This window comes from Bombus vosnesenskii, unplaced genomic scaffold, assembly GCF_011952255.1.
Source record: "Bombus vosnesenskii isolate JDL3184/JDL3185 unplaced genomic scaffold, Bvos_JDL3184-5_v1.1 scf7180000013272, whole genome shotgun sequence".
Lineage (NCBI taxonomy): Eukaryota > Metazoa > Arthropoda > Insecta > Hymenoptera > Apidae > Bombus > Bombus vosnesenskii.
In genome coordinates this window covers 2,728,855-2,756,116 of record NW_022882930.1, presented here as the reverse complement: position 1 = coordinate 2,756,116, position 27,262 = coordinate 2,728,855, and the positions used below count along the sequence as shown (strand labels likewise).

General features: G+C 28.4%; 6 protein-coding genes across 9 annotated transcripts; 2 read left to right on the top strand and 4 right to left on the bottom strand.

Annotated features, from left to right (window-relative positions):
* Positions 1-1,594: 1,594 nt before the first annotated feature.
* Positions 1,595-5,363, bottom strand: LOC117231265 (calcium channel flower). Of its 2 annotated transcripts, XM_033489543.1 has the most exons (6): positions 5,126-5,361; positions 4,925-5,045; positions 4,395-4,602; positions 4,050-4,157; positions 3,363-3,522; positions 2,396-2,529 (listed from the first exon to the last, which is right to left on the bottom strand). In XM_033489543.1, exons 1-5 carry the CDS (start codon positions 5,126-5,128, stop codon positions 3,399-3,401), a joined length of 564 nt encoding a protein of 187 aa, XP_033345434.1. In that variant the 5' UTR covers positions 5,129-5,361; the 3' UTR covers positions 2,396-2,529; positions 3,363-3,398. The 2 variants fall into 2 exon arrangements, with proteins under 2 accessions (XP_033345433.1, XP_033345434.1); XM_033489542.1 differs by lacking the exon at positions 3,363-3,522 and having other exon boundaries at positions 1,595-2,529; positions 5,126-5,363.
* Positions 5,364-6,085: 722 nt separating this feature from the next.
* LOC117231358 (tuberin) lies at positions 6,086-15,236 on the bottom strand. The gene is made up of 29 exons (XM_033489741.1): positions 15,158-15,236; positions 14,783-14,919; positions 14,475-14,668; positions 14,195-14,398; positions 13,936-14,110; positions 13,637-13,837; positions 13,419-13,560; positions 13,202-13,350; positions 12,952-13,124; positions 12,721-12,889; positions 12,420-12,641; positions 12,021-12,282; positions 11,816-11,934; positions 11,589-11,753; positions 11,335-11,500; positions 11,062-11,258; positions 10,861-10,977; positions 10,602-10,783; positions 9,281-9,494; positions 8,756-9,187; positions 8,517-8,688; positions 8,231-8,432; positions 7,946-8,126; positions 7,646-7,828; positions 7,394-7,572; positions 6,958-7,306; positions 6,747-6,887; positions 6,510-6,680; positions 6,086-6,328 (listed from the first exon to the last, which is right to left on the bottom strand). The coding sequence occupies exons 1-29, from the start codon at positions 15,234-15,236 to the stop codon at positions 6,122-6,124; spliced, it is 5,484 nt and encodes a 1,827-aa protein (XP_033345632.1). The 3' UTR covers positions 6,086-6,121.
* Positions 15,237-15,953: 717 nt separating this feature from the next.
* On the top strand, positions 15,954-17,365 carry LOC117231364. The gene is made up of 4 exons (XM_033489751.1): positions 15,954-16,235; positions 16,342-16,458; positions 16,550-16,800; positions 16,877-17,365. Exons 1-4 carry the CDS (start codon positions 16,134-16,136, stop codon positions 17,316-17,318), a joined length of 912 nt encoding a protein of 303 aa, XP_033345642.1. The 5' UTR covers positions 15,954-16,133; the 3' UTR covers positions 17,319-17,365.
* Positions 17,366-18,894: 1,529 nt separating this feature from the next.
* LOC117231365 (mediator of RNA polymerase II transcription subunit 8) lies at positions 18,895-21,315 on the top strand. Of its 2 annotated transcripts, XM_033489752.1 has the most exons (7): positions 18,895-19,099; positions 19,235-19,406; positions 19,491-19,736; positions 19,967-19,975; positions 20,481-20,651; positions 20,812-20,929; positions 21,015-21,315. In XM_033489752.1, the coding sequence occupies exons 2-7, from the start codon at positions 19,242-19,244 to the stop codon at positions 21,089-21,091; spliced, it is 786 nt and encodes a 261-aa protein (XP_033345643.1). In that variant the 5' UTR covers positions 18,895-19,099; positions 19,235-19,241; the 3' UTR covers positions 21,092-21,315. The 2 variants fall into 2 exon arrangements, with proteins under 2 accessions (XP_033345643.1, XP_033345644.1); XM_033489753.1 differs by lacking the exon at positions 19,967-19,975 and having other exon boundaries at positions 18,896-19,099.
* On the bottom strand, positions 21,287-23,006 carry LOC117231363 (methyltransferase-like protein 25). Its single transcript, XM_033489750.1, has 5 exons — positions 22,873-23,006; positions 22,573-22,787; positions 21,899-22,481; positions 21,697-21,831; positions 21,287-21,563 (listed from the first exon to the last, which is right to left on the bottom strand). The coding sequence occupies exons 2-5, from the start codon at positions 22,648-22,650 to the stop codon at positions 21,316-21,318; spliced, it is 1,044 nt and encodes a 347-aa protein (XP_033345641.1). The 5' UTR covers positions 22,651-22,787; positions 22,873-23,006; the 3' UTR covers positions 21,287-21,315.
* Positions 23,007-23,212: 206 nt separating this feature from the next.
* LOC117231361 (presequence protease, mitochondrial) lies at positions 23,213-27,131 on the bottom strand. 2 transcript variants are annotated; one of them, XM_033489743.1, is made up of 2 exons: positions 27,026-27,131; positions 23,213-26,557 (listed from the first exon to the last, which is right to left on the bottom strand). In XM_033489743.1, exons 1-2 carry the CDS (start codon positions 27,046-27,048, stop codon positions 23,428-23,430), a joined length of 3,153 nt encoding a protein of 1,050 aa, XP_033345634.1. In that variant the 5' UTR covers positions 27,049-27,131; the 3' UTR covers positions 23,213-23,427. The 2 variants fall into 2 exon arrangements, with proteins under 2 accessions (XP_033345634.1, XP_033345635.1); XM_033489744.1 differs by lacking the exon at positions 27,026-27,131 and adding an exon at positions 26,652-26,687.
* Positions 27,132-27,262: the final 131 nt, after the last annotated feature.

Here is a 27,262-nt window from a genome sequence, read left to right as displayed (position 1 = left end):
AAAATGCCTCGTGTAACTTATCGTATATTTTATACATTATTCATTTGAAAATTTATTTTAACATTTTTTTTCCTTTTTATATTATTTTCTTCATGTTGAATTTGCTCAAGTATCGTCTCTCATTGTGTAAACGCTAAATATTCTTCAAAATTTATGCAATGAAAGTAAAATAAAATTAGTTAGCGCCGAATATTTGCTTCTAATTTAATCTCTCACTAATATCATACATCCTTTATATCATTTTTTTCCTATTAAACATTACATAAAAATATTTGACACTAATGATGTTATCAAGGTAAGTATACCCTGATTTTATTATATTTTTTAAAATACGTAATTTAAATTTAAAAGAAGCATTTTGTAATCTGAAAATAAATCATAAATGATAAAATATGAAAATCGGAAATATTCGATTCAGATTGAGTACAGAAACTACATGTGATATAATCAAGTTACATAATATGCTCCTATTTCTTTTAATGCATGCTAATTAACATTGCGTATGATATAGTATATTATTTATCATATATGAACATAAATTACTAAAAGTGTACTTAATTATAAACAATCACAATAAAATGCTACACGAAAATCACAATAAACAATAACTTTATAATACGCACTATATAAATACAATAATTTACATACGTCTAGAAGTGGATTTAAACTGAATTTATTTGGCAAACGCAACACTAAAATCATCAAAGATTTAAAAAATCGGTACCTGGTTAAATATTTCTAGAGTCTTGTATATTTAATAAATAAATTAATTAAAAAATGGGAATGTAGGGAGAGATAATGGTCGAGTAATTTGACAGTTTCGATTAAGAAATAAATGCTTATTCGATTAAAAATACATGATATGGATTGAAGAGGGAAAGAAGTTCAAAATGTCTATAAAAATGAGGAAGTCATTGATACGTCTGATTCTGATTAAAACAATTTTGAATAGAGTAAAATCTGATATAAACATTATCGAAATAATCAGAATATTATATATTTACAATTTTGTAATTTTGAACAAAAACTACATTATACACACTAAAATATACTAGTAGATCAGTAATAGTCTCTGCCATATATCATTCAGATTTAGCTACAAAAATATAGAAGGTACAAAAAATTATGTTTGGAAGTTTTGGAATCAAGAATATCATATGGGAGTAGATACCATATATATAAATATAAATATCGAATGAAACGATTACGAAGTAAATTCAAATGTATGTATGTATACATGTATATGTACAAGTAATTTCGCAGAAAAAATAAACGAAGTAATCCATATACTTATATTTCCATATATATTTTCTTTATTCAAGGTAGGATAAAATAATAAAAAGAAAAGTTACATAATCTATCTTTTTGTTTCCTCTTTTTCATGTTAAATGTAATAATACACCGAAGTCGAACAATGTCTCTCTTTTTAAATTACATATATATTTAATTTTTTATATAAATTAATTCTTGCATCCATCAAATATCAATTTTGAAGAAAAATCTATCCAAAATAATCTTTTTGCAAAATATTGCAAATTTCATTCACAAAAGATTGACTCATATAAAATATATATATAATGCTGTTTTTCTAAAAAAAATGAAGTGCAATATTATTGGATTTAGATCAATTCATAATTTATAGATTAATTTTTTATCCTAAATAATAAACAAATGGAGGATTGTTCTAACTATATAACTTATCCCACATATATATGTATACAATACATGAATAAATGAAAATAAAGCTAGTTATGACTCGTCCACCTTCTATAACTTATGAATGATTCGTCTTAAAGTCTTAGGATATTTTGATTTTGGAAGTGTTATTTTAGTTCAAAATATTACACTTCATCAATTTAAAATGTAAAATTTAAATAGATAACTACATCCAAAATCAACTAACGTAAAATTATTTTTTCCTCACCAATTTCATTCTTTATGAACATTATGACACACAATAGACAAGTAGGAGCACAAGAAATCAAGCCTATGAATACTAACAGAATATAATTTCTATAGCAGTCTTTAACTTTGGCATTATTTCAAATAAAAAACTGAAATAATGTAACTTTTATATATATAATAATGGTTTAGTAAATAATGTGTTAATATCACTAATGCTCTATTGATATCGAAGTCCACAACTGAAACTAAATTAAAAATTATGTATGAAAAGGAAAAAATGACCTAACTACTTCACCTATATGTCAGCACAAATAATATAAGCAATTTACAGTATCATAAATTGAAGATGATAAAATATTAGAATATTAGTAGGACTAAATAATAAGTGCTTCAAACAATGCATATTCATAGGCTCAATTATTGAATATTTTACCAAGTCAACATTCATCACCATTCATACCAGAAAATGAATTCTTTTGCCAATTAATGTTGTGAATTTAAACATTACTATCTGGTCTATTGGTAAAACTCATTGGTTGAGCATTTTCAACAAGTGTAGCTTGCATACTCGATGAAGGAACCTCGATATTCGTCGCTGCTGATCTCATTTCACGAAGTGGTGCCCTAAAAATTCATAAATTATTAATTTATTTATTTATTTAATTATTATTTATTACTGTCGTTATATGTATATACAAAATATAAATTTTGTATTATAGAACACATACCTATAAAGACGCTTTAATAATATAAAATGTTACGTTATAGCAAAAATTTCAATATTATTTTAAACATTTTATAACTATATCTAAAAAGAACCTATACTATTCATAAATAATAGTATTTAACAAAGAAGTATTAAGGGATGGTATTTAAAATTGAAAATAATGTGCTGAAATCCAAATGTATATAAAATTATAGGTAAAAGAAGCTAGCAATATCATGCAACTCATTAATATAAGTGATACACTATATCTCAAAAATATAAGAACAAAGCAAACATGTGTTTCCAATGCAAGAAATCCAAAGCTAAATATGTATTTTCCAAAGCTATGTGTGTTATTTTCGTAGTATTAAAAGAACGTTTGTGTATAGGTAAATAATTGTTTAAAATTATGAACTAATATTCTTAAGCTTAAGCATACACACATATAAGCCTTTCATTGCAGCATAATTAATTTATGAGTTTTAACTTACATAGAATACAAATAATATATGTATTATTAAATCAAATAATTCAATTTTTTCAAATAAATTAGCGAAAAAACCATTGCACACAGAAATGACAATTTCATTGTAATGTATTAGATAAATTAAACTCATATTGTCAAATATATTAATCATAATTATAACATTAAAATCTAGCCATAAATCTAAAAATGTAATGTGGTATCTAAAAATGTGGTATCTAGAAAACTACAAGTGTAAAAATGACATTAAATTTTATTTATTATTGCCTGGTTAGAGAAGTGGTGCAATGAATGTTTGATGATTTATGTAGGCCTCCAGACATCAGGATCTTCCACGAGAGTTGTATGGTGATCTGTAGTAGGAGGTACAGTACCCTGTGGGGAACTCACACCCGACGTCATTCCTGCTGGGTCGGGCCTGGTTCCTCTGTTATGATTAGTGTATTAGTAACGAAAAATTAAGTATTACATATGACAAATATTATATACTTTACTATTATATTTTAATAGTACATAGCTTGTAACGTATGTTAAATAAAAGGAAAATGATACATTTTGTGTTGCTTTGTATGAATGATATATACTTTATGGAACTTCATAATATGAAATGGAAATTATGTTAGTTAATTTATGTATTATAAAAAGTACCCAAAAACCATAGCAACAAATTCAAACATAAATATAAACAAATATGAGATAATGTAACAAAATTAGTCTTCCACCCACAAGCAAATAACATGTGCACACATGATAACAACACACCATACAATTTATTTCCTTAACTGAATAAAATAATCGTATAAGAAATTATACTAATTTTTTAGAATTGAAACAAAGCAATATACTTATTAATATAAATTGTTTATACCTATACAAGTATATCTGTATGATATATGTAATTTTAATATGAATGATATATCTCCTAAAATAATAAATTAAACAGATGTAACTTACTTTCGCCCAAGTGACATTAGTCCATATATTACACCTGTCGCAAATATTAGACCACTGCCAAATAAGCTACTCATTCCAAAACAAAGGAGGACTGAAGGAATTGCCATTCTAAAAGTAAAACAATACATTATGTCTAAACAGTAGCAATATAAATTAATATTAAAGGAAAGAAAAACAATATAACAATAACATAGTTAATTTTATATCTCCCAGCCATAAAAGAAACTCGGTTAAAAATTTTCTCTATTACGATGCATTCTCATTTAATTATCTATGCACATCACTATAGAAAAAAATATAGATTTATAACTTAAATATTTCATTAAAAATATAATTTAAACTTACATACAATATCCAGCTGCTCTATTCCAATATGGTCTCTTTTCCACCCAATCACTTAAGTTTTGTACATAATCAATAAATAGACAGCAACATGGTGCTTCTATTGTTGCAACTATAAAACCAGCCACCATTTGCCACATACCACTTATTAGGCAATCTACCGAACCCATCAGAATTGATAAACAATTCCATCCTCCAAGAATAATTGCAACTATAACAAATTCACAAAAATCATAAATAGCTATTGTGTCCATAATATAAAGATAAGTAATAAAAATGTTTATAGTGATAACAATAGATGATTTAAGATGTTTAAGTTCTATATAATTAGTTGTAAATATAGAAAAATCACAAACCATAAATGCATATTGTATGTTAATACTGTATATGTCTATATAAAACATGAATTATTATATACATTTTTATGTAAATTCTAAAAAATATAAGAAGTTTACTGTAAAAGAAAGTAATGACAGTAAGTTAATTCCATAATGATGTATATCTCACAATACATGTTATGTTACAAAACATACTTATACTACCCACGGTGCCGAGTCCTCGTCCAGCATACTTCATCCACCAAGGTACATCGTCCTTGGCAACAGGGTCCTGTCCTGGTCTTTGCATAATCGACGATATTTTCTCAGCGAACGACTAAAAAGTCAATAAACTATCAATATAAAAAAAACATATGTCCAAATAATTGTAGTTTCAATAATTGAAAATACATTTACCATTTTTATCGTTCTAGTCTCCCCTTCTTCACCAGCTGACAGGACCAAACGAGACTGACAGTACTATAAGGATGTTGATGTACGGAAAATCGACCCGTGAGTTTCTTAATTATGTGGGCAGAGGCGCTTATATCTGTCAACGATTTTGTATGTAGTTCTCACGTGAACTTCTTTATAGTTAAGCTGCGACGGTCATATAAACAGGTCTAGAGTCTGAACTACGATCATATCTAGACACTCGCTAGGGAAAACCACCCCTCTTTTGAGTTGTGAAAAGTCAACATGGAAGACAACAAAGTTCTCGTTCTGCGAGATAGACAGAGATGAGTAGAGTATCTCTGTCCCTATTTGAGACATTTATGGCACCTCACGCATGCATAGAACGAGAACCTTCCTGTCTTCCATGTTAATTTTTCATGATTCAATTTTAGAATATTCCCTAGGCTTGGGGTATAGTGTATGGATATCGAGAGCTCTGTTTATATGATCGTGGTTTAAGCGCTATTTGTATTACCAACTTACAAAATAAAATATAACCTCTACGGAAAATTTCTACCAATCAATATGAAATAAATATTCATAATATCAAGCGGATATTTTTATTATTTTTAAATATAAAATTCATTTTTACTAATATAAATGTATTTTCTAAAATTGTGAATTTTTCCTAACGATTTGTTTGAAACCGATTTTGTCGAATTTATTTATAATCTTGAAGAACGAAATACATTAAATAGATAATATTATTTTATATTGAATATTAAAATAACAATACATAATTATATTAGAATATTACATACTCGTTCTTTTATTTATCACAAAATTAAAAATTTATATTAATGAATTAACTGAAATTTGAATATAAAATATGAGAAATATTTGTACTTAGAATAATTATCTTCTTTGTAGTTTACAGAAAGAATACTTAATTATCGCATTAACAAACATGAATCATATTAATTACAATTATTAAATAACTCCTTTATTAAAATCAAATCATGTTGTATACTCAGTAAAATCATCCATATAAATACGTTTGTTCGATCTTGGTGATAAATCATCAGTTGTTCTATCTGGATTATTGTTTGTTTCTTGCAACACACGATTCCTAAGTCGTTTAATATGTCGTAAACGTTCTAACCAGTTAGAAGCATATGGATTGTGACTATTTTGTTCCAATGATGATGAAACCATTGAAGCAAGCTAGGACAGAGAAGAGAAACTATAAATTTCATTGTAATATAATTTAAGAGAAAGCTATAATAAAACAAATACGGTATTAAACTAATGTTGATTTAATTTTTTTTATATATTGGAAAGACATTGAATAGTATACGAATAGTACAATATAATTACAATTAGTATATTTTTTTATAAAACTTACATTGGCATGAAGAGCTAATTGTCGAGATAAAATAGCTAAATTTTGGTCAGAAATAATTTTTGGTTCACTGTGTCGAATATGTTTAACTAATTCTTCTTTTACTTGAACTGTAACTTGATTAGTACCATGATCTAGGGGCTGAATTACAACACATGCATAATTGAACTGTCCCTAAGAAAGCAACACAAATATTAGTACATATCATACTTTACAATGAGATACTATAATAAAACATACCTTTACAGTTTGTATATTATATGGTTCTCCAGATTCATTATAAACAACAGTAACATAATTATTTCCAATATGTTGTTTTTTAGATGTACATTTCGGATCACTTAATTTTGTTGGCATCAACGTAGCAACATGAAATGCCACCTGATAAAATTATATAAAATTACATTATCAAAAATATAAAATAACAAAAATTATAGAAATTTATTTCAACCTGTGTAACATCGTCTTGCCAAATATATGCAAAGTTTCCGTTTTCACCATTACGATCTAAACCTCCCAAAAACACACTTTCATCAACGTCCTTCAATCGGACTAACGTTCCTAATCGTTGTAAAAATTCTGTATATCGAAGTGATCCATGTTGATTAGCTAAAATTTCAGTTTCATTAGAAGCTTGCCCTGGACCAACATAAAGAACCCCAATTTTATGGGTTTCATATGGTTGTATTCTATCTAAATTTGTTACTGCTCTTTGTACAGCCGTTGTCTGTGGAACCAATAAAGGTTTTTCTGAAGGCGAACCAAAATGTGCTGTATGATACAGTTGCAAAAACACAAAACTGTAATTTATAATTTAAATATAAATTTTACATTAGAACACAAAGATAATTACCGAATATTTGTATTTAAAAGTATTGTATCATTACCTCGGATTGATACTAGTTTTAGGTGTTTCTTTTACTCGTGGCGAGTTTCCTCTACGAATATTATCCCATTCTCCACGGGACTTTTTTACGGGGCTCATTACAGAAATTGTATGACCTCTATCACGAAAAGGTAATGGCAAAGGAGGTAACATAGAAGGATCAGGTTTCTCATCCTTTTGCTACAAACAGATGTGTGTATATGTATTTTCCTTTTAAAACAGAGTATTTAAGAATAAATATAATCAACAATACCTTATCAGCTAAATGATTGCGTCCAATAGGTGGTTTACTATCTGATCCTAATGGCATTTGTTTTTGACCAGAGTCAAGACTAGATAAACGAGGATAAATTTGTGTAGGTGATTGTGGAGGCTTTGCAACAGATGACTGAATTTGTGTTGTGCGTCCCTGTACTCCCAAAAAGTTTCCTTGAACCTGTAAAAATAGACGAAAGGTTTTTGTAATTAAGACATATTGCAAACTTTATTTACTTGAATACATAAACTGGAAGTGGCTTTTCATGCCCGAGAGGCTAAAAAAATAATACTATACCTGTATGGTAGTAGGTGATGGAGGAACAGTATTGCTGGTAGTCGTAATAATTTGAGTGACTTGTGTTGCACCTGGATAAGAACGTTGAGATCGTAATGCAGTTGGATGATCTGATGCATTTTCTGATGGAGGTGTTGTACCCATGCCAAACATCTCTTCTGGTATAGCTTCACAACTAACTCTGCATAAATATATCTTTATTATTATATTTACAAAGCTAATGAAGTTATTATTAAAATCTATTAAAATAATAGAATACACTATTATTTGTTAAACAAATAATACCTCATATCTTTTGCATATGTAGTTTTTGCAGGTTTTTTTAGTTCTGCATCAAGTTTGACTTCTATATCTGTAGATAAAAGATCTCGGTCTACTTGTTGCAAATTGCTTAGTTTTTCTTTATTCAAGAATGGATTCTTCCAATTAGCACTCATTTCAGGACTAGAATTTGATCTGCGTACGGGATTTCGAGAACGACGTAAATCTACCAATAATTTTTACTTTTTAATATACCCATTTTATTATTTGTTTATTACGACAATTAAAGTATAATAAGGTTTAATCATACCATCTTCACCATCCTCTAAACTCTCTAAACTATCGCGTGAACTTTGCCTTGAAGGACTCGGTCGAGCTGGTGAACCAGGTATTGCGATTGGACCTGATGATACAGAAGATATCACAGATTTCATAATATTATGATCACATCGTATTTGATCCATACTTTTATCTGCAGTGTCCTATAGAAAGAGAGAAAGAATTGTACATCTTTTTACATAATTTTTAAATAATATATTTTGAAACTACCTCTGCTTCATCTCCAGAACACTCTGATGTAGATTCTTGCTGCTTTTGCAACAAATCTTGATTTGGCCTATATAAAGCCATTATATCATACACAGGAAAGTCTACATTTGTTTCAAATTGCATAGAGTTCTGAATCCTCATTATCCAAGACATATCACCTGTAGGTCTACGTACATATATCTCAGCCCAACCCTGACACCAACAAGCACAGAGCACATGTTCTTCTTGTTTCTCACTATTAAGTATTTGTTCTAATTTTGATGATTCTGCTTGATCTTTTTCCATTTTTTCTGAAGAATGGTCTTTTTTTGTTAAATCTAAATCTTCCGATGCTTTCTTTGATTCTTCTGTTGGGGAATTTGCAGCTGTGTTTGCAGTAGAGCTCCCATGACCTCCAGAGGACTGCCTAGACAATTTGTCCTCTTTTGCTGTCTATTATATATTATCATTTTATATTTTAGAACAATTTGTAACTAATAGCAAAATAATTATGTAAATAATATCAATAATGCATATTAACAATACCTCTGTACTCGATGCTCGTCTTAAAGTTGATTGAGATGTTTTCGAATGTTCAGGAGATTGAGGACCAGGTTTACATACAACCCAACAATTATCACAAAGTCCATTTCGCATTGCTTTATTGCTACAACCACTTGTTGTTACTGTAATAAGTTTGTTACCAAGTAGCCATGTCATTGATTGGCCCTCTTTAAGTAGAAAATCGGCAGCTGCTAGTCTAATAAAGATAAGTTATACTTATTTATATATATATATTAATTATGAAATATATATATATATATATATGTCGGGTGTAACATTAGAATTAGGGTTAGGGGCGTGAAACGAATCTTCGTTTGGATTACACGTTGTCGTTATGCAACAGAGAAGACATTGACTAGTGCAAATATGATTGTCATAGAACTGGACAAGTAACCGTGGTAATTAGATACTCGAGAAACTAATGACAATGATCCTAGGTTCAATAACGAATCCGCAGTCGACGGGATGAGAGATGAACGTGCTCACAAAATCTAAATCGGACGCGTAATATTCACTGATCGTAAGGTGTTACTCTATTCGTCAATGGGACCGCAAGAAAGAATGATTTTCCGTTCCGACGATGCCACAGAGGAAAACTATGATGAGGTGTGTCTAAGGACACGAGATCATCGGATTCGTCGGGGATAGCCTTTGTTCGGAAAATAAGGGAAATTGACGTTGCTGCTAATTGGTCAATCTCCGTATCGGTAGTTAGAAAAAGATGCTAGCCGCTCTCGAGGGAAAGTTGCTAGTGGGAGACGTCGTTCGTTGAAAAAAATAGATCTCCCCTATCTTCCCGTAGTTGGGACAAAGACTGTTTGTCTGTTTGAAGGACTTCAGGTAACTAGATCTTAGTGTCTATAACGGCCCTCGGGCTAGCTGATCACGTACTGTGGAGACGCGTCGGCATCTAGTAACCATCATACTCGAAGAATAGGATCTGCGTGTGGCGAGCCATGGAACAAAAACCGTTGGAATGTTTACTGTCGCGTGCCGCTATACATATTTCTTTTAAGGAGAGCTATAGAATTATTCCGTACCTTTGTTAGACAAAGCGTTCATCCCGTGACCGCGGTTACGTTCGGCGACTAGCTGTCGCCTCGAGCCCAAGCTCATTATCACAAATCTCGAACAAATACAATCGGATCGAAAGACGACAATTGTTTAATTACGCCTATGATAGAATCTAGATTACGGTGTTAGGGGATTATCTCGAAGTTCCAAAGGGGAGGCTTCGATGTCCTTTCATCTCCGACATATATATATTTCATAATTAATAAAACATGAAAATTTATAAATTTACCTTTTAGGTCGAGCTGAATAAGTTGAAAATGTATACCGAGCCATAAGATCAATACAAGTTTCAGTAAGCTCCACATGAAAAGTCATTAAAGCCTCATCAATTGGAGGCTTTAAATCTGAAACCTTATTGTCTCCTATCATACGATTAGCCATTATAGGTCTCTCTCTCCTGCCCCTACTACCCTATAAATAAAAATATAACAGTAAATAATGGATTAAAAAACGATAATAAACGAATATAGTTTTATTAATTTTTATACCTGCTCTGTTAAGCTTGAACTACGTTTTCTATTTGAAGAATCTTCATTTATGAAGTTAAAATCCGATTTCATTAAATGTCCCTCTTCAAAGGGAACTATTACATTTGCCTTCAAACCCTGTATATTAAAAAAAAGTCAGTTTCATTATTAAGAACAATAGCTAACAATAGACTAATAATAGCATGTTAATAATGTACATACTGTAGTAATAAATCTAACAAAATCTCTACGAAATGGTAGTCGACATTTCAAAAACCATACAGCAATTACATGATGTGCTAAGGATACTGTATAATGATCATATTTGAAGGGATTTGTATATGGTAATAAAATTGCAAAGACAGACATGTATTGATCTCCAATAAAACTTGCAAAAACTTTTGGAAGCCTAGTAAGAGCTGCAAGGAAAAGATATATAAATACATATGTATCTCACGATTAAACTTATTGGTTGTTAAAGTTTTTAATACTTACTAGACAGAAATTCCAAAATTGGTATAGCTATATGTACTGTTGCTGAAATTTTTGATAAATTTAAAAGTACTTCAGATAGAAGTTTGTTCATTGCATCACGCATTTCTAAAATACAAGTTGTAAGACTAGTAACACACTGACTTGCACACTTTGCTGTTAATCCAACCTAAAAAGTGACAATATTTAAAAATTTTAGCTAGCTACAAACATTGCATCAGTGTATTAATTTTAAGAATTGAATTTTATTTTCTTACTTCTAAACACTTTATCAAACGCTGTTGCAAATTAGGTTCCAGATGTGCATGATATGAAGCTAATGATGCTAATACTGGAAAAACATGAACGCGAAACTCTGAAAGAGTAAATTTTGGAGGAACATTGTAGAGAGACTCTGGAAGTCTCAAACTTTTATCACTGACCTATAAAAATATATCAAAATAAATTTGTTGGAATGTTTAAGGAAGAAAATAAGATAATGTACCATGGAACAAAGTGCAGTTGCAAAGAAGTCAATATCGTTTGTATGTCGTGATAATATTAATGCTCTATTTTGCATTACTTGAGGCAATTCTTTTAGTACAAGTTGCAAAACCTTCCAATCTGTAAAGCCAATAAATTTTAAATTCAACTCCCAACTTTCATAAATAAATAATTATATAATAATTGAAAATATGTATAATATAAACCTTTTTCTGATTTAATACAGGAAATAACCGCTTTACATGCATGTGCCAATGACATATGAGTAATTTGACAAGATAAATGCTGTAATGGAGCTGGACTAACTGGTGGAGGACTACTGCCACCTCCTCCACTATTCATTCGTTCAGTTGTTGCATGTTCTAAAACTAGATATGGGCTGAACTTTATCACGGATGCATTTTGAGCATCCGGAAATCCAAGATGATAAAGCGTATTCGCTCTAATTTTTAAAAAACATTCAAAAATCTAAAATGCATAATAATTTTATAATAAGGTACACTAAAATATAAGATACACTAAAATGTTAACGTATTACCACTAAAAAGTTAGAGATTAAAATATTTTGTATTTATTACATCATTTACATCATTTATGTTTATTACCAAGTATCGAATGGTAGAAATGTCATGGAAGACGGTTGGTTCTTTGTAATGTTGCTCCAGATGATTGACTAAAACTTTGTAAGCACGTATGGCATGACTTGATGGTAAATAATAAATTTTTGATGTTAATATTTTTATCACACCAACAATTGCAGTCTTTACATCTTTAATATCGACATCTTTCGTAACTGGAGTGTCAGAAGCGAATGGTTTGTTGATTACCTTAACATACATTTTTGATTTGAATATGTTATATTAAAAATAATGTTTTATGTAAATAAATATCTAAAAAATTATATACCTTCTCCAGTATATCTAAAAGTTCTAAACATCTTTTTGTATCACACTCAAGACAAAGGTCAACAAGTAAATGTGCAACACCATTACGAATTGTAATATCCGCATCCATATCGACATGTTGAAAATATGGCACAATTATTCGCTCAATTAATTCATCTTCATATCTAGATCTATTGAAAGAAACGACAATTACAAAATTTATTTAATTTTTACAAAATGTCATTTTATATACCTATTAACTTGAACGACGTTTGTTAAAACATCAAGAACTTTCATTCTAACATTAGTACGCGTTTCAATTTTATAATAACGCTCCATCAAATTTGCTAATCTGGATTGCCATAGATGATGTGTAGCTCCTATAGTACGTGCTCGATATTCGATTAATTTCAAAATGGAACCTTCCTAAAAAAAAATAATTTTATATTTTGGCACAGAAAAAATATTTAGTGTTATATTTGCATTAAAAATATAATAATTACAGGTCTTGCATCACTACATCGTTCAACGAGATCATAAAATCGTTGAATACAACCATTATAATAGTTACTATCCAATAAATTTTCAATGCTATTTATTGTTTCATGTAAACTCACTGAAACTTGTCTGGTTGCAGGCTGATTACTAGTTTCTAAGAACAGAATACATTATTAATAAAAACCTAATATTTACATCGAATTTTACAGTTTTAAATTTTACCTGTATGAGAAATAACTTCTTCAATAATATCAAGAATAATACTCCATGTAGGGTCCCATAACTCAGCACCATATTTATTTACTAATCTTTGAATTGATAATGTGACTTCATACATAACAATTGGATGATTACATTTTAAAGCCTTATAAAATAACAAAGCAATAAACAGTGAATTACATGAAAACATATAAAGATTATACTAGATTTTTATTACTTACTTGATAAAATGAAGGTAAAACTGATGTAGGAGTACATTCTAGTTTTGGAATTCTATGAGTCCCCCAAAGACCCATATTTACATAAAATACTGCACCTCTAAGTAAACGAACATCTCTCTGAAAATTTGTATCTTGTAGCAAACGACACATCGTATATAGTGCAGAATGACCCATATGTGTACCTAATAAGTTACGCATTATCTACAAAAAGTCATACATATTTGAGATTGAAGTATTTCTAAATTATAATTTTAATTTAAATTAATATTATTTAGACTTCATAAAATTTTGTGATGTACCTTCCAACTTATTTGACAGTATGTTTCAACATTAACACTTCCACATAATGCTATGATAAAAGTTTGTAATGAATCAGATTGTAAATTACTGTAACAAACAATCGCATCCAAAGCTTCTAAGCATCCAGAAACAACTTCACTGCTATTGCTATAATAACATAGATGGCAAATATACCTAAGAATATAAAATATGAAGTATTTATTTTATAATGTCTACCATAATTGTTGATTTACTTATATTAAATTATAAAATATTTACTGAACAAGGCCTGATATAATATCTTCATCAATATATGCTGAGTTAAATTTTATGACATTAACAAGAAGCGATAAAAACTCAGCCCCCCTTTTTCCATCTCCTGCTGTTACAACAGGCATCCAATCTAATAAGAAAGGTCCCATTCTCTCCTCTAGGTGCAATATATCTTTTCCATTTTCTGTTAAGCTTTGTAAAAGGTCCAATCTACATAATAATCCTCAACTTAGCTAAAATATTCATAAAATAAAACAATTTCTAATTATTGTATTTTAATAGTTACCTAGGTCCAATATCTTCAGGAATATTGTGTTCCTTAACAACCATAAAGAACTTCACTCTCATAAGAGAAGATAATTTAGAATATTGACCTTGAACAAGACATCGCAGAAAGTTTAATGTCACATGTCTGTGCTCACGAGGCACATCCTTTTCCAGAAGATCTTGTACCAAATACCATAATCTTTCAGCTGCTTTCTAATGAAAAAATAGAAATCAATAATATTTTTAAACATATTACTATGAAATATTATTTAATAGATAATGTTATACATATTAGTATAAATTTATTATCATAAACAATCTACCTACATCTTCCCATTGTTGATTAAGAACTGCATCACACAAATCTTTAATTACTTTTGTACGATGATGCACAGGACTTTCAGGACTAATTTCTTTCTCAAGATCATGAGTTAATGTAACATCTTCACGACTTTTATAATTACCTAAAAATAAATTTATTATTGATTTGTTTACAAATAATATATACGAATGCCATTCTGTAAATAATATATAAACTGCAATCGTCAATTATAATTTATAAATTATAATTACAGAATTATTTTACTTAGGACAAGATAAAAGCTTATTATCATTAAAAGCGTGTCTCATTATTTGATATCAAAATATATCAATAATACAATGTAATCATTAATTATAAAAATTGAATCTTTATAAAATCACCTTTGTTAATGCGGAAGAATTGTTTCAATTTATCATGTAATGTTTTATTATCTTTATCTTTGGAGTTCATTTTCGACATTTTATTTTACGAACCAAAAGAAAACACTAGGATATATCCAGAAAGAGTTGTAATAAGTATTAGTAGGCATATCAAAAGCAAATCTGAGCAGAGAAATGTCAGTGAGATGCACCGTGTAAAGAGAGATGGGGTGCCAGAATGCCAAACACCAATCAGCTGTAATTTGCAACTATAAAAAAACACTAATGAAGACTATCAATATATAAAGTTTAAACGTATGTTTAAACCATATTTCTGATATTCGCCATTAGAGGGCTACAAGAAATAACTAATTCCCGCAAGTACTTATTCAATTAAAAATAAATTTCCAAATGAAAAATTGTAGATCTATTATTTTAATGATTTATGGTCAAATACAATTGTTTTGTACGAATTCAATTTATCTAAAACAGTAAACTGCAAGCAAAATATCATTTTTCCCTCTCTTTCTCTTCTTAAATATCTAAATCTATTCTACTATAGAGTACTATATATTATATATAAATAAAATTTTTAAGTTAAAATATATTTAGTATTATTTATATTAAATATAATAAATGTAGTAAGTGTATGAAATACTTTCTTTCTCTTTTATACAGAAATATAGTAATATACTTTTATGATTTATTACGATTTTAAAATTTTGATATAAAGTTATAGAATACAGAATGATAATTGATATATGTACATATATATATATATATATTATTATTTATTATATATCTTTTAATGTTCTAATATCGTATATTACATAGTTCTATAATTATCAACTATTATCAATTTCATTTCTTTTATTTACTCTAGGACAACATTTCAGATAGTTGAGATCAAGGTAGTAACACTGAAAAACAGTAGTAAAATATATAGCTATATGCAATTATACATTCTCATTTTACGGTTAGAAATTTCAATTATACAATGTCAAAAAATTCTACTGTAGATATTTTACAACCTTTACCATTTGAAAAATGGTCTCTTATTAAAAAAAAAGTAGAGCATAACTGGCCACATTTTGCATATGTAAGTTTCAGTTTAAACAATTTATAATCAATACATATCCTAATGTTGTTAATATAAATCTTATAGATAAATCACAGTAAATCATAATAAAATTTTCTATTTATAGTATTATTACTGGATTGAAAATGCTATTGTATGGAAAAAAAGGAATCCAAATATATCTATTCAAATGTATTGCCCATATGGAGATGATGAACAAGGAACTTTCCTTGGGATAAGCAATGTAAGTATTTTATATAAATGTGAATATATAAATGTAAAAAGAAATTATAAGAAATATTATTTCTTATATATATATATAGTTATATATATAGTTTTCAGAATATAATGTACTAATATTTACACTGCATCCAAACAGTGATATTATAAATAAAGTGTTAACAGAAACCAAAGTCATAGATTATAATCAACAAGTAAACTTTGTTACAGTTCATGAATGTTTTATATCTAGTGTACTGACTGCACTAGAGAATCTGAAACATTTGAGAAATGTAGAAACAAATCTAGTGTTGTCATTTAACTATTATTTTAAGCCTGCTGAAGAGTGTATAAAAACAAAGACTTGGTATTCATATTTGCTATTATATTATCAGTATACCACTATAATACCAATATACAATAATTTATTTGCTTTTCTTTAGGATACCAAATGAATGTTATATAAAACCTCTGGATAAATCAAACATTCCATTAATACATTCTGTATGGCCACACAGAGATGTGGAAAACCCACAGTTATCTCTAAAATACTTAAGTACACTGGTAGAAATGAATGGTGGAATAGGACTATATTTAAAAGAAGATGATTCTTTAGTTTCTTGGTGCATGCAAAATGATTGGCATGGATTATCAATAGTACAAACTGTAGAGGAACATAGAGGAAAAGGTTATGCAAAAATAGTAGTAAATATGCTTTCAAAGAAGTTTGCAGAACAAGGGATTTCTACAGTACTATTTATTGTTAAAGGAAATACAACATCTGAAAATATGTTTAAAAAACTTGGCTGGAAAGTAGTTGCACCATTGGTTTTTATAATGCTTAAAAGACAAGTAGCAAATCCTGACAGTGACACTCAAAATTGATTATTCAATAATTCACCAAAATGATAAAAATGTTGTAATGAAAGATTTAATATTTAAGATTTATATTAATTAAAGATTTAATATTTTCTACAAATAAATTTATTGCAGTCAAAAATAAATAATGCTTTAATTATAGTATATTTAAAAAATATAAAAATGAAATAACAAAGATAATTATGTTTAAACTTAGAAACATGCCACAGTAATATCCTTAGGATAATGTGAAAAGTTATTTACCAAGTATCTTGATCTTAATAAATACTAAATAAAAAATTTTTACTCTTATGTATATAAGATTATAATACTGTTTTTTAAAGCAATTTTTATGCTTGTGATTGAATTTAAAAAATCTTCTTTTCTGTAACTTTTCATATGAGTTACTCTTACTGCTTATTTGTATTTACTTTGTATTAGTAATTTTGATTTTTTATGCGCCTACAAATTTGTATAATTCCTTATCAGTCATTAAAAGTAAAATTTGTCAAAAAGCAAAGGGAACTTATTTTGTTGAAACTTCAGAGAAGTTACCTCCCCTCCAATCTCGATGATTTTTCTATACGTTGCAAAACTCAACATTTTGAACAACATTTTTTTATACATTTAACCGATGGTCGATTTCAGCTTCTGAGTTATTCGCAGAAAACAGTCGATACCACTACAGTAAATACTGCTTATAATAGGTCGTCCATTGTTATATGTATAGGAAAAAGTTCTTCTAAACATTGATTTCTACACATATCAAAAATCATCGAAATCTCTTGCTTTATATGTATATATATCTTACTTTATATATATATTATTTATTTAAAATTATTTACTTAAAAATAATGAAAATACTTCAAATAGAAGTACAACATCAAATCTTTCTCTCAAATTTGTATATTACTATTATTTACTATAATATATTTTGATTAATTCATTTAGAAAATTATTAAGTAGTCTAATAGACTTTATTTACACACTCCACCATAACCATCGACATAGGAATATTGAGATTCAGGACAATGTTCAGAACGTCGGAACAGTAACTAAGAGAAGTGAAGTCGTTCCCGAAAAACAGAAATTATGGTCATGTGGTACTTTGAGGCCGCATTGGTGATTGGTTGTGATCGTGCAAGCGTAATTTTATTTTCATCAAATAAAAGTAAATCAGTGTAATTGCCGTAACAGGTTGACGGGTTTATTTCCTCTGTGTCATAATAATACTGAAAAACATACTGAATCTATTGCGTAGTTGCCCATGGATATGGTAGTTGCAAAAGTAGATACTAAAGGAAAACAATATATCTGTAGATTCATATCTGTAGATTTTAACTTTTAGCCAATTAATTCTAACGTCTCAATAATGTACGATAACATTTATATGACACTATTAACATTTCAGTATGCCGATATATAAATAAAACACTTCGTGCCTCCGTTTTATGGAGAATATTTTATCGTACATCTATAATTGTAAACAAATCAGAGATCTCATTTTGAAATTTTGCGCAATTATGCTAAAGCCAATCACCGATGTGACCGCAAAATACCACGTGACCATGTTCTTCCCTCCGGGAAGTGTCCCCCCCCCCCTCCCACCACCATCAAGCCTAAAGTGGCGATTTAGATTTCGTGTATTACTATGTTCATGATTAATATCCATCATGATCAGAGGTACAAGAACGATCATGTACAAGATGCGTACGAATGTTTATGCTGTAATAATGTAAGACTAATATTAATAAAAGAATACCACAATAAACAATTACGAATTTTGTTGGATTATTGTACATCTAATAGTAAGTATGCTATCTTTAATAAAATAAATATGAATATAATATTGTTTATACACAATTACTTGTGCTACTTTAATAATAATGAATAACAATGCATGTAAAAATATTACAATATGTCTTTATTTATATTTTAACAAGATTGAAAATGCAAAGAGAAGAAAAGCAACTGGATTCCGCTTTGGAGGCTATTATTATGAGAGTAAATGATTTAAAGACTGCAATTGCTGCAATGATATTTAAATTGGAACACGAATATGAAACATTGAATTGGCCAAATTTTCTGGACAATTTTGCACTTATTTCAGGACATGTAAGTTAATGTAGTTGAAACTTTTAAATAAAACCAATTTTGCTTAATTTAAATGATTTAATTTAAAACAAGCTGTTTTTATAGTTGACCAGTCTCTCAAAAATTCTTGGACATGATAAAGCACCAAATTTAAGGAACTTAACAGTTTTACCATTAAGATTAAGTCCAGAGAAAGATGAAGAATTGCTTCGTTTAACCGAAGGTAGAATTCCCACATTTGCTCATGATTTAGTACCAGATTATCTACGAACTAAAGTGGAACCTCAAGCAGAACAAAAAATGATGCAGCTTGAAACAAAAGCTGCAAATGTAAATTTTGAAGCATCACATGTAAGAAAAACCATTTCTTATTTATATATTACATCTTTTTAAAAATTAACTATGAATATTTATATAAATTTCACTTCCTGTTAATAATTAGAAGATTTAATGAGTTTAAATCTTGAAAGTACTTTAAGACAGAGATAAAATTATATCTCTCTATTGTCTTATTGTATAAGTCTAAAGATAATATAAGATGTTCTATTTCTCTTTTAATCTGCTAACTAAACATCAACTAGGACTGCAATGTAAGCTACTATCAGCTAGCTTTCAGCTTTTATTAGTTCCATTCGCTTTGGACTGAAATTAAAATAGTTACAAATTATACATATAATAATTTTCAAATTTTGAAGACAAAAATATCCTTTATATATTTTAACATGTTTTGTATTTAGTTACCTATAATAGCACTTTAAATTATCATATTTTTCAGTACAATTTTAAATTTCAAATTATTTTATAATTTATTTACATTGCAGCAACACATGCTTTTTTATTAATATTAAACTATTAGAGGAAATCTTAACTTTTATGTTTAAAAAATATTATTGTAAATTTGTAGTAGATTGCATATTTATTTAAGTTGATATTAATACAACTTGATATTAATAAACATTTTAATTTTGATATACAAAAGTTAATTTTCCTCTAATGGTTTAAAAATACTATAAATTTCATAGTAGGTCCATTTAGCGAGTGGAACATTAAATGTTATTTTTCTTATAAAATATGTATGCACTTTATAATTTTCAGAAACATATGGGTCAGTACACAAAAGTCATTAATAATATATGGGATGTAGCAAATAAGGCGCGTGAGGAATGGGAAAGTGAAGCTGGATCTAGAGCAACTCAAGCCCAGACAAGTAGTACTGCAGACACTCATGCTCTTGTAGCAGCTGTGGGTATGGGTAAAGGTTTAAAGGTAAATTTCTTTTAAGTTAATATTTTTAATACTTTAGCTATGACACAAATCTCATATAAAGTGATCAGTGATCTTAAGTGAATGTTCCAAAAAATAGTTACAACGAGTAAAATTATATCCGGAATAATTTTGTCTTATATTTTGCACTTTTACCTTCTAGTCTGATTCTGTGCAAATGGTTCAATCTGGTGTAAATTCTGTGCCAAGTGGGATGATGGTAGGTAGGCCTGGAAATCAACAACAAGCTCCAGGACAAGGATCTTTAGGAAATCCATCTAGTAAGCAAATCCACTCTAATTTGATTAATTATAACATTAATGTTTATATTCACAATATTAACCAATATATTTTATGTGTTTGTAGTGGGACAAATGAGTAAAGCTCCAAGTGCAATCAAAACTAATATTAAAGCAGCATCACAAATTCATCCATACAGATAAAATATAATTTATTATTTAACATATTAATCTTAGTATATTTTTCAAATTAGAAGTTATTTCTACTATAATTTATTATCTTCTAATACATAACCAGTCAAATAATTACTTATTGTCGTAGAAAAATGTAGATAAAATATTTGATATAGTTAGATATAATACTTGTAGATCAGTTTATAATTATATAGCAAAATATGATTTATAAAACTGCTAATTTATAAAATTTATTATTTCTTTTGTGATATAATTGCATATGCTCGTGGGGATAAGTATTTATTCATTACAGGAATAATTTTTGCTTCTAAACCTTGTTCTTCCATCCAACATAATCGATCTTGTAAAACAAATGATTCTGCTGATGCTTGCAACATCAGTTGTAAACCAGTATATGTTTCTACAATCTTTAATTTATCACAGTGATTTTCCCATAGCTCTATGATGTTTTTTTCGTGCATATCAAGATTAAGTTGTACATCTAAAAACCAAAATAACCTCTTAATCATTCATTATAGTTTTGTGAAAATGTATTTTTGTAACATATAATATACCAAAAGAGTCATAAAAACAACAGAAAGTTTTTAGAATGTGACAAATTAATAGAATATCACCTTGTTCTTTTAATGCTTCTTCTTCCTGTGGTTGTAAAATGTATCTAGTTAGTGAATCTCTAACATAAGTTTTGAAGTCGCAACATTGAGATTTTCTTGTTCCTTTTTGTTTACGTTTCTTAAGGAAAAATCCATCTAAAGCATTTTATATTTTACATTAATGTTAAGTAAATAGTATTTGAAATAAAAAATTGACACATACTTTTAGATGCATATAATTGAAGGACAGCCCTTGCAAGAACATAAAAGGAATGTTCATTGTGTGTTTCAATAGACATATTATTCCATCTGTCTGCTGGTTCTTGGCATGCTAGTCGTAAAAAGGGCTGCCTCAAGAAGGAACCAATGTCAAAATCAGTATTATTAATTATAGTTTTAAGACAATTAGATAAAGGGAAATTGTTAAAATATTGTTTTTCAGTTGATACATTTATTTTTATTCTTTTTGATATTGAAAGCTTATGATAACAACAAGGAACTATAATAAAAACACGTGCTGCTGTCATATCACGAAATATTTTTGATGCATATATGCTAAGATCTCCACAAGCATGTAAACCAATCAAACAAACATTTGACTTTTCTTGAAACTCATTACTTAAAATAGTTTCTATTGTCTCAACAGAATTGCATTTTAAATCACAACAATTATATTTAACATGCATTAATGAATCAGGAAACCTTTTTAGTTGTCTCTTTTGAGCATTATCTATGTTTACTTGACTTTTTTCTAATCCTAGAACTTTATATCCATATAAATGATATAATAATTGGCAAATATATCCCTAGAATGAAAGCATGGTATAAACATTTTTTAGAAAAGAAATACAAATTTCATTTTTCCTGAATAGCATTACATAAATATGGATTTCTTACCAAACCTGCACCAAGATCAATAATAACTTTAATATTTAGAGGTGCACATTGCATATGTACCAGATGTGCCAATTGCATTATTTCATGTTGTTTTTTGCTAGTAAGACCTATTTGGAAGTCCTTTGGTAATGTTGTTGATAATACAGTGTTTATAGTTGGTAATTGATCAATATATCTACACTTTTCAACAAAAGCTATTAAGGTTTTTGACCATTCTGGCTAAAAAATTAAATAATGTATTTGTGATATTATATCAACATATTTGTATATTTTATATTTTACTGTTAATTATTTACCAACCTTTGTCATTTTTTTTACAACAAAATCATTAAGTTCTTCATTTTTTAAAATTTGCAAAGCATGCAGCCATTCTTTTGGAAAAAAATCAAGTACTCCTTCAGTTAACAAATCAGTAACTGGAGTATTATAAAGCCACTGTATGTCATGAAATAAGTTCAATGCATCCAAAAAATACATATTTGCAATACACTTATTTACACATGCCATCTATATATAAAAAATATATGTGAAGGAATATATATATATATAAATTTATATATATTTTAAGCTTTACTATTACCCTGTAACTACAATTATATTTTATAATTGTATCTACATTGTATATACATGCATACATATATATTATAGTAATTTTTATAACATTTATTATATAAACATTTTACAACGAATTGCAATACATTTCATGGTAACTACATAAATTGTTCTATATAAGTGTATGTGTTCTATATAAATGATGCTCATTTTAATAAATAGCTTACATATGATAATAATATTCATAATTAATATAATTAGTAGATTGATATAATTAATAATATTTATTTTAACACAAAATATTCATTCGACTGCTCTTGCTCGAATTTCTTCTTCTTGATTTTGAACCTTCCAATTTTCTGAATGCCTATTTAATAAATCGTGATTAACTGGTCCAATCAACGCACGTCCTACTCTAATATGTTTCTGATCAGGTTGTAAATATTTAGTACCAACGTGCATAAGTTGGTCTTTAGTTACAGCTTTCAATCTTTCTCTTTGTTCTTGAATATCATCATCCGTTACGTTGTATCTAAATTTAATCATTCCACGATTACTTGGGGAAACTGGCGCATCAAGATGTTGAAATATTCCTAATTTTGCTTCATCAATATCACTTTGGGATAATGGATACTTCAATAAGAATTCATAAGCTTTGTCAAATAAGTCTAAAGTACGAGTAGAATTAGGATCTCTATAAGAATAAAATGCGAATATTCCATCTGATAACAATATAGCACCACCTCCATAAGCTCCACCTTTTTCACGAATTTCTGGATGTAAGTAAAGTGATGTGATCAATTTAGAAAGTACTCGTAATGATGCGAAGTCAGGATTTGTATATGGTACAGTAAGAATTGCTTTAGCTGTATAATTTACAGCATATGGTAATACATAATGGATAGCGCTATCTTCCATTTCAATATTTTGGCCATGTGTAAAAGTATATGTGTTTTGTGGTGTACCTTTCAATGAACTATAAAATTCACTGATACTTTCTAATATCATGTCTTTGTTATTTGTACATAAATTTATTGCTGATCTCAGATGTTGTTTATTTAAGATATAATCAGATATTTCTTGCATTTGACTTAAAACAGGGTTCAAATCTGACATTTGTGTTATTTTTTTCATGTTTGAGACATATTGTAATCCTGATAGAGTTTCCTTGAATTTAGTGACTGGTGAGACCAAACTGGCTGCACTACTCATTACATAAGTGTGCCCTAAATCCGCAATACCGTTAATCAAATCTGCAGCATTAATTTTAACTAATGTTGTAAATCTCTCAATATCAGATAATTGGACATTATTAAACAATTCTAACCATAATTTCCACATATCATTTACATTACGATCTAGACAATAAGATTCTATTAATACTCCTTCTTCATATTGCAATAAGCTATTTTTATGTTCTACAATGTGATTCATAAAATTTAAACCTCCAGTCTTCAATCGTATCATTTGATCAAAATTTCTATAATCATAATTTTTTGTACCCATTTTTGAAATAATATTATTGAAAAGTGGCAACAATGGTTTTAATTCCTGTGCTAAATCTTGTGTACCAAGAATTCCTCGATAATAGCAAACACCATTTGTTGGTTCAGTAGCAACTTGTAAAGGAACACCAACTACCTTCATATCCTCCAATTTATATCGTTCTACATCTGCTTTTATATCTTTTATTTCTAAAGTAGGAAGGACATTCACATCTTCTTCTTTCTTTTGTTCTTCAAGAAGAATTTTTCCATCTATATAAATTTGATCTAATTCTTCCTTGGAAAGTTGTTTTAATTTAGATTCTAACAATTCATGTTCAGCAGCTTCTTTTTCATGATCATATTTCTCATATGGCAGCATTGTTAATGTCAATCTATGATTATTATCCATTAGATATGCTTTCACTAATTCTTGAAGATATTTAGGATTGTTCTTTATTCCTTCTCTAAATTTCCTAATTGCTTTATTGATTCTCATTGATTGTATAAGATCGCCATTGTGATTCCATAATGGTGTTAAGTTAAAAAGTAATTGCAATCCAAAATTGGAAGTTTGATGTTTTAGTTGAAGCTCAATACTATGTAGGACAGCCTCAACATGATCTTCCATAAAACCTTCTTCAACAACTTTCTGTACAGTTTCATTAAAAGTCTTATCTACTTTTTCAAAATCTTCTGGTTTAACACCAAGCAAACTGACAACAAACATGGTATCTTTACAATGGGAATCAAAACCTGTCATTGGGCCAAAAGCAGTTCCCAGTTTTGATTCTACTAAGGCCTTAAAAAATGCTGAATTTGGACCTCTTAATAATAGTTGAGATAAAATGTTTATTTCAAAATTCTTTTGTATATCAGTGATATCATTGCACAAATAACCAATAGCTATGCTACCTTGTCGACTAGGATCTGGTGCCATTGGATCTGGCCTACATGTAATATGTTCTTTCTTTGGATTGTTCCACCGTTTTTCTGAAGGAACTTTGGACATAGATGTATCTATCTTATCCATTAGAAAGAGGTATCGATCATTGATAAATTTTAAATGATCTTCTAAAGGAAAATTGCCATAGGAATAGAATCGAGAGTTAGAAGGATGATAATAAATTTGATGGAAATTGAGTAGATCAACATATCTTAAAGTAGGAATAACAAGAGGATCTCCACCAGAAATTACTGCATATGTATGATTAGGTAAAATAAGATTTAGTAATTTTTCAGCTAATATTGTTTGATTTTCATTGAAGACACCTTTCATCTCATTAAAAACTACGCCTTTAAAAATAATAGGGGAATTTTTGTCATTAACATCTGCATGTTCTAATCTCCATCCTTCCTGTTTAAAATCAAGTTCTCTTAAATTTGGTTTAAATACAGAATCCAAATACACTGACTGTAAATTTCGATAATCTTTCAAATTTTGTGTAGAAAATGGATATATGGTATAATCAGGTCCTGTCATAGCATTCATAAATGTAGCCAACGATCTCCGTAACATTTTAAAAAATGGGTCTCTACATGGATATCTTTCACTACCACAGAGAGTAGTATGTTCTAGGATATGAGGTAAACCCGTAGAATCTTTTGGAGTTGTACGAAATCCAACTGAAAATACATTATTACTGTCATCTCTGGCTAAATGTAAATACTGTGCCCCTGTTCCCAAATGAGTTAATCTCACTGCAGTTAGATATACTTCATCTATTTTTGCAATTTCATCTACTATAAAACCATGAATAATTTGTCCATTTTTGAATTTATTAACATCACTTTCTGTTACATTTCTATCGTATTTTGTAGCACTAAATGCTACATTTCTTTTTGAATGGAAATTGCGATATTTCAAATAGTGTTTCAATCCAAATTGACGTAAATAAGAATTTTGTGGCAAACTCAACATCTTCAACATGATTCTGTAGCACTTCAATCTGTAAAAGGTTAATCACTATTACCTTATGCCATTTGAATAACATATAGTGAAAGATCTTAAAAAAAAATATCATTTTATACAATATCACTCACCAAAATTAGATATCCGGTGTGTAGATAATGTTATATCTTTTTTAAAACAATATTTACAAATTTTTTAATTTCTAAATTTGAAAATAATTCATAACACGTGATTTTTTAATACGATGAATGTTAATGTAATAATCACCAATAATTAGTATTTATAGTAGATTATTTAATTAAATGGTAATTATATAATGATATTAATTAATAATGATTACATCGAAAATTTACAGAAGACAAAATTCATTTTGTAACTGATAATAGATTACAAATCGTGATAGTATATAATTGTAATTACAAGCTAATAGTTATATATAATATTAAATATGTAACAGTCTAAAGTAAAAAATCAACTAAATAATTTTATATTACGATAATCTTACCTATTAGCTCTTATAACGTACATATAACTTTTAGATATTCATTCTCGGCATTAGGTACGATGGTAGGATTTTTCTTCTACTTGTTTTGATGCCTTGATTATGTACAAATAACTAGGCAGGCAAAATCTATTTATTAAGAATTACTACCAATATAAAATTGTTAAGATATAAACTTATAACTATTACTATTTGAAAAAAACTTGTTTTTCATGAATATAAAATTACTTACTTCATATA